General features: G+C 45.2%; 1 protein-coding gene across 1 annotated transcript in view; it reads right to left on the reverse strand.

Moving 5' to 3' along the window:
- The window catches only part of LOC149335570 (immunomodulatory peroxidase-like), a 51,081-nt gene extending 44,158 nt beyond the window's left edge, over positions 1 to 6,923 (reverse strand). Inside the window, exons 1-2 of the mRNA XM_089553972.1 lie at positions 6,913 to 6,923; positions 1,899 to 2,041 (exon numbers count right to left, since the gene is read on the reverse strand). Of these exons, the coding sequence (XP_089410098.1) occupies positions 1,899 to 2,041; positions 6,913 to 6,923 (154 nt within the window). The remainder of the gene's footprint in view (positions 1 to 1,898; positions 2,042 to 6,912) is intronic.
- Positions 6,924 to 13,753: the final 6,830 nt, after the last annotated feature.

Consider the following 13,753-nt stretch of genomic DNA (forward strand, 5'->3'; position numbering starts at 1 on the left):
ACTGGGGCTGAACTTATTGAGGGTGCGCGGACAGTGCAGTTCACTCATTTCCAGGGCTCAAGCCATGCACGGCTGGACCGCATTTACGCATCAGTCGACCTTGCCCCTGTTTGCAACCATTATGAAGTTGTGGGAGTCTCCTTCTCAGACCACTGTTTAGTTGAGTGCTGCCTGGGAAGTGTGAACCGAAGCAAGGCATTTTCGTGGGAAATGTGGAAGCTAAACAACACGCTTCTTCAAGACGAAATCTACTACAGAGCAGTAAAGGATGAAATAGGTAAAATAAACCCGCGCAAGAACCTGAAGATTTGGCAACAGTGGGAGCTAAGTAAAGAATCTTTAAAAATCAAAGCAATAGAAAGGGCGACATGTATCGGTTATAAGGAAAACCAAGACGAAGCTGAGCTAAGGGCACTGCTTCAAACGCTGATGAAGCAGGAATGCAAAGAGCCTGGGAAATGGATAGAAGATGTCAGGAAAACAAAACAAAAGATAGAGCTTATGGAAGAACGGCGTTATCGCGGAGCACTAGTGAGGGCAAGGGCGGAAGACACAGCTGCTGGCGAAGCGCCATCGAAACGTGCTCTTGGTCTAGAAAAAGCGCGCGCTGAAAGAAATCACATCGATAAAATAGAATGGGGGGGTACCTTATCGGCAGACACTGACCACATCAAAGAAGCCTTTAATGAATACTACCAGAGGCTTTTTTCATCGACTCCTGTAGACGCAGTAGCCTTTACGCATCAGTTTCTTGGTGCAATGCCACGGCTTGACGAAGAAAGCAAAAAGAAAATGGAACTAACAATAACTCACAGCGAGGTAGAGCACGCGATAGATCAGTTAAACCTAGGAAAATCACCAGGACCAGATGGATTCAGTGCGGCATTTTATAAAGAATTTAAGCCGCCATACCAGCTCGACGGTTTGGAATGAACAAAGGCGCGTCTAGTGAATACGGTGTCTTCGCTCACTCCCATCTTCCTCCCTTCCCTTCCAGCGAGGTTTAGGTGTCCACCGAGATGTGACAGACAGATACATTTCCTTTCCTCAAGAAACAATTTACCGACGAACGAGGTGTAGAACCGAATTGGCGATGGCGTTCTATGGCCTCCCTGGCAGCGTTGCAAGACGCTGTCGCGTTCCACTCCCAGAGGCGGAGCTGAACATCTTAACCACACATCAGTGACCGCACTTTAGGTCAAAAAAGTGCCCCCCTGAATTTCGACGGATGTCCACCGAGATATGTGAGACAGTTACTGCGTAATTTCCTTTCCACAAATACAATTTTCATTTTCACCATTACAGGCCCTCTTTGTCTTTCTTCTTCCACTACCACTTCCTCCCTTCCTTTACGCTGCGGTTCAGGTGTCCACCGAGATTACAGAGAATTACTGCGCCATTTCATTTCCTCAAAAAGCGTTGCATTCAAAAGGCAAGGGCATCGCGCCGAACGGGTGGTGGCGTTCCGTGGACTGCCTGGCAGCACTACAACACGCTGTCGCGTTCCACTCCTAAAGGCGAAGCTTAAGCGTCCTTAATTAGCAGTTAATTAGTATTCAGGCCTTAAGCAGTAATTAACCATTAATTAGTGATTTGTCATCACTTAGTAATTGGTACTCAATTATATGTGACGTCACCAGCGCCACAGAAGAGCGAATGTGGTGCGGAAAACGCTTTCGCCTCTACGCACTTTAGACAGTCAAAGTGCCCCCTGAATTTTCGCAAATAAGGATGTGATTTTTTTCGCCTTTTGATGTTAGATGTTATGTCCCAACCTTCAACGCCAATAATTGAACAGAGAGGTCTTCTTGGTTAGTTACTTTAGGGGCCGCGAAGGGTGAAGATTGCTTCCAAAGCCAATGCGGCCAATGAAGACGATTAAGCGATATCCAACCCACCTTGTTCGCTGATCGCTTCCTTTGCATGCGCCAGCGTCTCCTTAACTTTTTCTGCAAGGGCGTCCATGGTTTCTCTGGAGAGGCTACCGCCATCCGATGTTTGCACAAGCGTGCCTACCCACAGGCATACGATGAGCAGCATGCTGCAAAAATTTGGAAAGAGTGCACAAATTCAGGAATCACAGGTTTCGCGTACTGAAATTGTGGAAACAGAAGATATGGAAGCATCCTTTGACACTTCTCCGCGAGGAGAGCGTTTGCCCTATAGGTCGAACAGTGATGTGATGTTAGTTAGTTAGTTATATTGATTTTCATGGCACAAAACTGAGGCTATGATGTGCCAAACACAAGGTTAGAGTTTTTGTTACAGGTGGAGCTTTTTATACTTAGAGTTTGTTTAAAACGCTGGCTTCCTTAAGAAACCTAAAAATACATAAGAAGTCAACCAGTGCTCGATCACCTAAAAGTAACACGGGGTGTAATGGGATGCTTTCCCTGTGAAATGTTGTGAAATATTTCTTTCCTAGTTCTTCAAGTTTTATTCATAAAATTAAAATGTGGTTCACTGTGAGTTCAGCTGTGATGTGATGTGATGTGATGTGATGTGATGCGATGCGATGCGATGCGATGCGATGCGATGTGATTTGACGTGACGCGGGGTGAGGATCTGATTTCACCAAAATGTTGCAGTGCTTACTGCAAGAATTCAAAACGAAAATTCAGAACGTATTCTTTGTCGCTCAAGTAGGGTAGGAATGTCTGTCTTGAGGTTCCTGACTTCTGAACCAGATTTACTGTAAATTAATTGATTTATTGGAAGTGATGTATATACTACCTCTGATTGTTATGTAAATTTATTCAAGAAATTAAATTACTTGAAAAATCTCGACTCTTACAGAGAGTTCCAGTATGATCAATCGGATGTAATATGTCGTACACCAATTTTGCGCACCGCAGCCACTTAATTTCGGAATTGCAATATTTTAATGCAGAATCACTGAAAGAGTGAGAGAAAGACAGGAACGTTTAATGCATAAAATGGTTGGGTTAGCCCTCATTCCAGGAGCCCATTATCTTTTGCAGCCGCTCGCCCGGTTTACCAGCGAAAGCTGCTCTTCCGAATGTTAGCTGGACGGCACCGCCTCGAAGTCCTAAGTTGTTGGATTATTGATTCTTTGCATAGCTATGTTTTTCTGGCATGCCCGTAACATATGTTGTAAGTTAGCCACTTCACCGCAGAAGGCGCAATGCGGATCGTACGAATTTGGAAACATATAGCTGAATTTGACGTCAGTTATATAAGTATTCGATAGCAATTTGCTTAAAGTGACCCCTTGATTCCTGTTTACATTTTTGTGTGGTTCGGCGTATACTTTCCTCGTTAATCTCAAATGTTGGAGTTTTATTTTTATTTTTTTCTTACCCTGTAGTCGGAGGCGTACTTTACTGCCACTCCATAAAAATGCCTTCAATCGTTCTGAGTTGATGAACGAATGCAGCTTGACTGCGACCATTTTTATGGAGTGGCAATAAAGTACGCATCCAACCACGTGATTAAAAAAAAAAAAGAATAGAAAGGGAGAAACAGTGAAAACGGCGGGAAATTGATTGCAACAGCAATGTTGATCCGGACTTCTGCTCTCTTTTCCCGACGCCGTGAAGAAATTAAATTGTACAGGCCTCACGGCTATACTTGACCAGTACATGATAGCAAGCGTGGCAGTGATAGATTTACTGCACCATGACATCATTATCATCAGCCTAGCTACGAGCACTGCACGACAAAGGCTTCTTTAATTAACCCTGTCGTGAGCTTGCTGCGGCCACCCTATCCCCGCAGACTGCCTAATCTCACGTGCCCGCCTAGCTTTATGCCGTCCCCACTACGCTTGCTTTCTCTTTGAATCCACTTCGTTAACCTTAACAGCCGTCGGTTATATCACCTTCTCGTTACACGCCTATCCCTTCCATGCCTATTCCTATGCCTATTCCTTCTCCCTTATCCATTATCCATGCCTATTCCTTCTCCCTGATTTCGACTAGCATGTCTTTAACTGGCGTTTCTTCCCTCACCCACTCTGCTCGCTTCTTGTCTCTTAACGTTCCAGCTATAACTTTTTTTTTTTCATATGCAGTTAAGTATTTCCCAATTCAAGTTCAATCTTTTCGTTAGCTTCCTCGTTCCTTTCACCTTCAAGAAGTTCAGATCGCTGGCGATTCGTATCAGGTCTCACTGCATGGCACAAAAGCGGACCATCTGGGCTCTAAACTTTCAACAGAGGCTGTACTTCGCCGTAAGAGTGGTAGATTCTGAGTGCTCGGACGGCATTTGGGAAGCACTAAATATTGACACAGACGCAGAAAGGCCCCCACACGTCGATAAGCGCTACTTCCAACTGATTTATTGAATGAAATCCAGAAGTTTTTTTTTGTTTGTTTGTTTCGGCACGTCCTCCGTGATGCTAATATGACAGCATAACAGCACTAACAATCGAAAAAGCACAAAGAATGATTGCGCCAAAGGGCATCGAGGGCTAACTGACTCAGTTATTATGCGAAGCATATTAACGTAGGTTTCGCTAAGGACATGCTTCGCATCCACTGGGCTTAACCTTGATAGGCCTCCAATTTTTTTTCCCTAGTATTGTAATTTTTCTGCTTAAGTGATTTCCGCGTTCGTTGATGGCGACACCTTGTATATGGCACCAATTTTAAAGCGGAACGCACTCTCTGAAGTGAATGGCAAATAAAAAGAACCATGGTTCCTGTTTCCCATGCTGTTTCGCGCAGGCGGTCGTTAATGTGACCGCTCTATATACTTCTTGCCGCAAGGTAGCGGAAGGTAGTAGACCACGCCGTATGCGTACTCGACGTTTATTGTTCCATGAAATCCCCTCATCTTCGCTTTTCCAAGCGAAAATGGGGGCAAAAGACACGAAACAACATACGTCTAGTGCACAGACTGCGTGGTCTACTACTTTCCCGCTATCTTGTGGCTATCAAGACCGGTCGCATAAAAGACCGTCTGCGCGAGCACAACGACATGGGAAACCGGAACCGTTTTTTTGAAGCGAAAACTTCACTACGTGACGTCGTGCTTCGATCGGCGTCTGCTAAGTTTTGACCTTCAGCTGTGTTAGAGGTCAAACCCCCATGAGTGGGAGTCGAACCCGTGGCTGCGCGAACAGACCTTCTTTAAGGGCCGCTCAGCGAGACCACTAGGCTATTGCCGCAGCCAACACGCCTCGCACCACTCTCGCGCTGCGCATTCGAGAGCGTCGTCTTCATCAACTTCCATCTGCTCCGTCCCGCGACACTGCCTGCTCACCGTCGTCTTCTACGTAGCACAAATCCGCGCTTTCGCTACGATTCGAATGCAGTAAATATTCTCTGCAGTTTTTTTTTTTTTTTAGGAGGGTGCGTGAGGCTAACCACTTCATGAAATATTGTAAGTGCGTCCCGCTTAGTGCAATACCACTGAACAAAGACGTGCTCAATTGAGGCGACTAATCAATGAAGGCAAAAAACAGTAACCCCTTAGGGTTACTGTTTTTCTATAACCAAAGGAAAAGCTGCGTTTCCTTTGTACGGCTTAGGTTTTGTGATTTTTGTCGCAATCTTTCGCTGTGTTCATTTGGCTCGTTCACGCGGTCATCCTAGTACCTTGCGAAAAAACTTGTGTGCTTCGTTGAATAAATGAGCTGAAAGTACAGCCCGTCCTTGCGTCTGTTTCTTTTTTCCGCGTTAAATTTAAGTGTTCCGGGAAAGAATAGCCAGATTTACTAACATAGTGGAGCTGTACAGAATTTGTCGAAAGTTTAGAGCACAAGAGGTTCGCTTCTTAGCCATGCTGTGTCACTCGATATGTATCACCAGCATTGCAAATCACTTGATGGTGACAGAAACTCACGTTCGCTGCGCTCTGGAAGTTAGGACTTGCATGAATGTTGCAGGAATTCGACTGCACGGCTTAGACACAAACCTCTCGGACTTTTTAGTACTTTTACTAATAAGGGTCTGCATCAACGGCGTCACGGCTTCGTTTTTATGATACTTTATAAGTACTTTATACTTTATACTTTACTTTATAAGTACTTTATAAGTACTTGGCAGATAAAAAGACCCCATTTTCAGAAAGAACAGAACAGTACTAAAGGAGAGTCCACACTGAACTTTCGTTCCTCTCTGAGATGTTTCAGGGTGATATGAACACAACCAAAAACTGCCTTCGTTTTCGGTACAATGCTCCCGTGCTGGCCTATATTTAAGCGAAATGTACATCTCACGGCCCAAGACCCTACATTTCGTCAGGGCGTCAAATCCTAGCCACTAAGCTTACCAAAAAAATATGCCCCGATTTCGGCTTTTTGGTGCCTCTTTCCAAGTAAAGTGCATCTTCCCTCGCACTTTTCACATTTTTCTTGCTTACATACGTAAAATATGAAGAGAAAAAAAAATTCGCTAACGCCCAGGAGGTGATGATAGCACGAATATACAGTGCTGTCCACCATAAAAGGGAACACTTATACAGACTATGTTTACCATCTTTCCCAGACCAACATTTTATTGAGCAAATTACACGTAGTCGATCATTTATTGCAGCTCTGATATAACAGCCAGTCCCATCATCAAGGAATGTCGATCGAACACGAGATTTATCGGTCGCTTATTTTCATATTAATAACAGTGAGTGTAGCCGTTCATATAAGGATAAACAGAGATCATGTGTTGTTCCCTTTGAAACCTATTTGGTTCGAAGTAAATACCGTGCACTGTACACTTTTTCCGGCTGTTCTCCAGTTGTGGGCATGTGTTTAAATGGAACCAATTTACCAATCGGCCCAGCTCACTACCATGTTTCCTCTAAGGATATCTGCCAGAGTTTTCAGTGCAATGCACAGGCTGCGGCCGTGCATACCACCGGTCGGATAAGCCGCAATGCGGTTCACATATCGCTCGCACCGTCTTGGAAACTTTTTTTTTCCTGAGGCAGGGCTACACTCAGAAAGCTTACCTTTGCCGCATGACTCCCGCTTAGGTTGCGCTGGCTGGGCTCTCTGGACGCCAATTCGGCCGGCCCTCTTATGTCAGCCGCTGCCTCGCTTCGCGGGCTGAGAAGGAGAAATGAGGAGATAACAAAAAAAAAACACGCCTGCAGATGGCGTTCGGGTTATTGGTGGTCGTGGCTACACGCGCTTTACAGCATCGACAGCTGTTAACTCGCCTCACCCGTCATCGACCCTGCGGGCAGCATGGCTCTACAAAGATGATGAACTGTATGCCGATGCATCTTCTGTACCAACTGAATAACATTTATTGTTGCATTATTCATTGCACTACACCTGATCGCAACGTCTGTGCACTCTCTCGCTTTGTGAGTAAGTGAGAAAAAAAATGAAATTGTGCAGATGTACCGGTGATGTCGGCGGTCAGGCTTGTACCGCTGTATCGAGCAGAAACTTAAACCAGCTGGGCTTTTTTTTTTCCTTCTTATCTTAGGCAACGAATGCGGTGTTTGATGTCACGCATGTCATTTGCGCCAAAAGTATGTCAGTCTTAGCGCAGTTATCTTGATGTATATGTTTGTGGGGTGTAAAACTGGGTGCTTGGTAGAGGCAACCACTAGCACTACCAATGGGGCCCCGAACTAGGGACTGCGCCTAGATTGTAAGGAGGCTTCCCACTAAGAGAAGCCCCCGAACAACTCTCTGTATACGTAGAAGTGGTTGTGGTTAAAGATTTTTTTCAGTGTGAAAGCAATTATAGCCGAAATTCTAACCAATACTCATACCTTGTTTGTTACATGAAACATAAAACCTTTTTCCTCCTCCTCACCGAGTTCAGCGGTGCGTGTCTGCACGTGTGAAGTCTATGAGTAACAAGTGTAAACTGACTCACTTGGTCAGTGGACACCTCAGACACGCTGTGAGTAGGCGGTAGCGTCCGTCCTCTTATAAACTGAAAAGTAGTTTGTGCCTTTCCTTTTCACAAAACCAGCGCAAGGTTTAGACTCCTTTGATCTTCAGGAAAGGCGCATAACTGGACAACTAAACCAGTGAAGCCCGTCCCCCCCCCCCCCCCCCGAACCTCAGTATCTTAAACAACGCAGGTAATCGTGGCATGTCGCTTCTACTGAGGCATTTGGCTATGATGATGTCATGATCATTTTTTTTGTTCTCCTAAAAAGAGTATGGTAGAAAAAGCAGGCTTGGGGAGATTCGGAGCACTTCTTACCTGCGGGGACAAAAATTCGTAATATCTTCGTTGCGACGTTGCGTAGTAGCACTTATGCACAACGCATTTGCGTCACTTTTGTGACGCAAATGCTCAGCATACAATTTTTTTTACTTTTCTGGGGTGCTTTCAAAGGGACCCTATGCGTAGACATAATTTTTTGCTTCCTTGATAGAGTCTGGGGAATAGATCGCCCACTTTTTGTCGACCAACCTGTTTCAGAGTATTTATTTTTCAAACTGCAAACCACCCCTTCCTGGCAGCTCTGCTTAATAGGCGGCTAGGCCGTCGTCTGTCTTTTCTGGACATGGTCGTAAGGAAATTTTGGGATGATACATTCGGATTCATGACTATTCACTTTTTCTTAGAACACCTTCACGGCCTCTTGAGAAGTAATATGACAAATGTTGCAAGCTTTCATTACTTCCCCTACCCATATACGTGCAGCCTTACCTAGCCTTTTTTGACACCGGTAATAGGCCACGAAAACCTTCTTTAGATGTAAAACCTGGACCCTAAACTTTAGGACGTGCCTTCGCGCTAAGGGTACATTTGTACCGTGGTCAGTAAATCGCTGCCCTTGCGAGGAACGAGAAGCTATTGAACAATGAAATTATTTGTGTTGTGTTTTGTTTTCTTGTGCTGTATTGTGTGGTGTTGTGCTATTTTGTGTTGTGTTGTGTTGTGTTGTGTTGTGTTGTGTTGTGTTGTGTTGTGTTGTGTTGTGTTGTGTTGTGTTGTGTTGTGTTGTGTTGTGTTGTGTTGTGTTGTGTTGTGTTGTGTTGTGTTGTGTTGTGTTGTGTTGTGATGCTATGTTCGTTTGGAACATAGGTACTTCTCGTAAAAAAAGAACGTGGAGATCACGTCTTACGCTAAAGAATTCTGCTCGTGATGAAAGATTTTCATGTTAATAGGCCTGCTTAGTTTGTGGAAAAGCCGCATGATGGACAAACATGCCAAACTACGCATTCAACCAAGCCACTATTCAGAGAACCGTGCGTTTTAGTGCAGGAGGAGGCTACTCAAGTTAACCTCTTGACTTGAAGAGTGGTCCTTCCGGATTTTTGGTGTGGATGCGGAGTAAAGGGGGATGGCCGAGACCGCTGGATTCGACGCGGTCAAGTAAGGCGCGAAAAGGGTCATGAAGATTCTTGATATTCCATGCGGCAACGATATAAATACTAAGGACGATTAGGATTCTTCTAGTTCGAAATTTGATCGAAACTCTGTCTGTGTCTCAGGCTGTGTAGGATCACTTTTTTGCTTTGCTGGGTCATCGGCACGTCTGGCGACAATATTTGTTCGATAGTAGCATTAGTTGATGAAGAAGACGATGCGCAATGCACAGCGCGAGAGTGTGTTGCAGTTTCAAACGAGGCGTGATCGATTGCGGCGATGACCTACAAACCGTCTACCCCTTTGTTGAGCTCTTTATTTCTTGCTGTTTGGTTGTTTGTCGAAGCCCGGCAATAAAGAAAACAAAAATGCGGCAGCCCAGTGTTCTCGTGCAGTGGCCACCGAAGGTGACCAGTTCGCGGCGCCGCAGCTGCGAATCCCAGTCGCGGCAACGGTTATTTTTATTTCTTGATTAATGGTTTGGCTCAGTGACACCAACGGCGGCGACGTCGCTCAAACCACTATCTACGCCACCTTCACGGCACAAACATACGAACACACTAACCGAGTATGTGTGCCATAATGACACGTTTAAGCATTCCTTTTTCCCTCTCTCCATTAGTGAATGGAATCGCTTGGATCGTAACATCACCTGCACTCAATCATTATCATCATTCGTGTCGCAGATAGAGCATTTGTCGTAATGCACAGTGGCGATGCAGCAACCGTGACTGCAAATCTAGGCAAGAAGACAACCCCTTCTAACTTGTCATGTATGCGATTTTGAGTGCATTTTGAAATTGTGCCTACCATTGTCGAAGATCTGTTCTGTATATCCTTTTGCTATGGCCAATTCACTTTTCCCTACCTTTGCTTTTATGCCATGTTTGCTGCCTTTGAATAATATGTTTATATTTGTTTTTTGCACTGTACTAATTGCCCCTGCTATGGTCTTGCAATAAGACCAGCAGTATTGTAAATATTGTAAATAAATAAAAGAAGCTTCGGAGCTCCGAAGGTCGGAAAAAACCTCAAAGTACGGTAGGTGTTTTTTTATTAATGCGAAAGTATTGCACAGCTCATTTGTGTCCGCAGAACTTGTCCGCAAAACGTGTCCCCGAAACGTGTCCACGCGATGACGTCACTACAGATGTAAGAATGTGTAAAAGTTTAATGATAATAAGTAATTAATTAACGGTGTAATATGCCGTGGTGAATAATGTCACACAGTCGATTTCTAAAAGAAATTAAGAAAACAGACAATTAGTAAAGCTGAAAATAACGAAATAAAAATGATGACATCTTCACTAATAAGCATGACTAATTAAGAGAACTAAAAAGTGGATTGCGAGACAGATCACTTTCAAACAGTGAAAGTCATGCGTGGAGACATAGCCTCCTCTATTTTCCCTGAGCCTGCCGGAACTCGGAGAGAAAAAGGGGACGCGGTGTAGCTGCATTTGCGCCGCGCCGCCGCTCGTCGCGGTGGGGGCGCCACTAACGTTGGGGCCCTGCGCCAAAGCCTTGGCTGCGCGCACGCAGTTTCAAGGGCGCATCGGCGGTCGCACGCCGCTCTTGTGGCAGGTTGCGCATTTTTATGCGAATTTCCTGTGTAGTTTATCAGTGTTCGCGAGTAGACTGTTTTAAGCTTGCGGCGTCTTGTCGAGAACGTGTGCTGAAGGGCTCACGCGTGAATATTCACGCGAATATCACAGGCTTAGGCAATCGACTTGCACTTACCACAACTAAAATCATAATTTGTGACTCGAACATGGCCTCAATATCGATATTTATATCCACGTCCAGGGTGTCCTGTCTGTAACGCACAGAATAGTGAGGCAGATATTCACCACTTGTTGTGGGGTTGCCCGGCACTGAAGCCGACAAGGATTCGGTTCCTGACACCAGTGGGTCTTTCGCCAAACAACCAATCTTCTTACATTGCTTTGATGCTGGGGCCCCATCATCGTTCCCTCTTGGACTTTACTAAAACTGCCAACTTTTTTTCTTTCATTTAATTCCCCTTTTTTATTTTATTTTTACATATTCCTTGATTCCCTGAGGCAATAAACAACGTTATTAAAAAATTCATAATTTTTCGTACTCAAGAAATCCATGCACGTCAGACAGAAACACCAAACTTCTTTTAAAATCTCAGCAGAAGAAGCAACAATATTTATTCCCCGGAATGGAAAGGAAACAGAAAAACATCAATTCACAATTTTACATATTTTCTAGACAGAGCCTTCTGAAAGAACGCTTTGTAAATGTCACTCTCATCAGCGGCGGCAAATGCACAGTACACGAGTAGCGGCTTTATAAATATTGAACACACCAACTTGTCTACATCATGGTGGTGCTGGGTGTTGGGGCAGTGAAGGAGGCCAGACTTTGAAACAGCTGGTACAGCAGCATCTAAGAGCGTTTGCAGAGGTTTGTAAAGGGTTTGGCATTTTTGAAGTGCATTCTGGACGAATATCTGCAGGGTCTCTACGACATGAAGCAAGTTGTCAGAACGATATAACAATCCGCCTCTGTCCTGGTGAAAAGTGAGCATTTTAAGTGGCTATTTAGTTAAAGGCTTGGTGACAATTGCACTGCAGTTACTTCATGCGCTCCGTGCTCTGGATACATAGCTTGTTTCCGTGCGCGTCTCTTACGCCGCGCTGGCTGCAGAAAGGCACACAGCAGCATGCCGGCATCGCGACTATAGCTTGGAGCAGAGAGCCAATGTCAAGGGAGGTGGTTGAGATATAAAGCTGAAACCAATATGACCCATTTACCCTACGATACCCCCTTAAGAAGAAAACGTCTGTGATTTTTTTCGTTTACAAAAGATGGCTCCACCCATCTACATGGCGAGCATTTTGTTCGTAAGCCATTGAACTATGTTTTGGTGCAGCCGACGCATTAGTTCCAAACTGCGTCATTCAATGCAGCAGTAATCTGCCTAGAATAAAGAAAGACCGGATGCCAAACAAGCGGATTGAGCCTGCACTCGCTCTAACAACTCTACCATCTCCGCCTCCTGCATGCAAGAATTGCGGATTTCCTTCATAATTTTATGCTTGGGAGAGCAATATGGCGGTCCTACGCTTTACTCTTGGAGGAAGGAAAAAACTAAATTTTCCTTCCTTCATGGCTTAACTCCTGCCAGCAAGGCGCCTCGTCTTTCGAGAGCTCCTCAGAGGACGGGAACAATACGACTTCGACCACACTCACTAGATGGGAGCACAAGTCCTGAATCAAACTTTTATGGCTGCCGCGCCAGCGATTCCCTCTTACAGTAAGTTGGACACCTCCTCAGAAATAAAACTTCAATAAGGAGGGGTGTCACGCAGGGAGACACAATCTGCGGCAGGCTGAAAACAGTTGGGGATACGAGTTAATGGAGAATAGTAAGTAATCTGCGATTCGGTGATGACGTTGCCTTGCTAAGTCACTGAGGAGACGAACTGCAAAGCATGAACAATGAGACAGGCCGAACAGAACGGCGGGACTAAAAATTATCATACAGAATACCAACTGAAGTAATTGTCAACAGTTTCTCAAGGGAACAGCAGTTCACAATTGGTAGCGAGGTGCTGGAAATGGTAACGGAACACGCCTAATTGGGGCAGGTAGTGACAGCTGATCCGTATCATGAGAGGGAAAGAGCTAGAATAATAAGAATGAGGTGGAGCGCATATATGGCACGTTCTCTCAAGTCATGAATGGCAGTTTACCAATATCCCTCAAGAGAAAAGTAAACAACAGCTGTATCTTACCAGTACTTACCTAGGGGCAGGAACGTGGGGGCTAACGAAAACGGTTCAGCTTAAGTTAAAGACAATGCAGCGAGCTATGGAAAGAAAAATGGTAGGTGTAACTTAAGAGATTGGAAGTGGGCGGATTGGGTGAAGGAACAAACGTGGGTTATGCATACTAGTCGAAATCAAGAGGAAGGAATGGACTTGGGCAGGGCATGTAATGCGAAGGCAGGATAACCGCTGGTCCTTAAGGGTAACGGAGTGGATTCCAAGGGGCGGCAGAAAGTTAGGTGGATGGATGAGATTAAGAAATTTGTGGGGATACGGTGGAAGCAGCTGGCAGAGGAGAGGTTTAATTGGAGAGACACGGGAGAGGCCTTTGCCCTGCAGTCCGCGTAGTCAGGCTGATGATGATGAGGATCTCAGGAGAATTTACTAACCGCTGCTATATTTTCATGCATTCGCATACCGTTTCCATTTTTCAGTTTTCTACGGAGTAAGATGGAAAACTCGCAACATGTTCTGCTTGCTGAAGCGTTGCACGGGACAGTGGAGGGTTCCGGATACTTTCGACCACCTGGGGATCTTTCATATGCACTGATATCGCACAGTACACGGGCCTCTGGAATTTCGCCTCCATCGCAATTCGACCGTCGCGGCCGGGATTGAACCCGCGTCTTTCGGGTCAGCAGCCGAGCACCATAACAACTGAGCCACCGCGGAGGCTGGAGTTCTTCGGTTGGGCTGTCACAGCGA

The sequence above is a fragment of the Amblyomma mixtum genome, chromosome 7 (genome assembly GCF_055824585.1).
Source record: "Amblyomma mixtum isolate Tamu chromosome 7, ASM5582458v1, whole genome shotgun sequence".
In the NCBI taxonomy this organism is placed as follows: Eukaryota; Metazoa; Arthropoda; class Arachnida; order Ixodida; family Ixodidae; genus Amblyomma; species Amblyomma mixtum.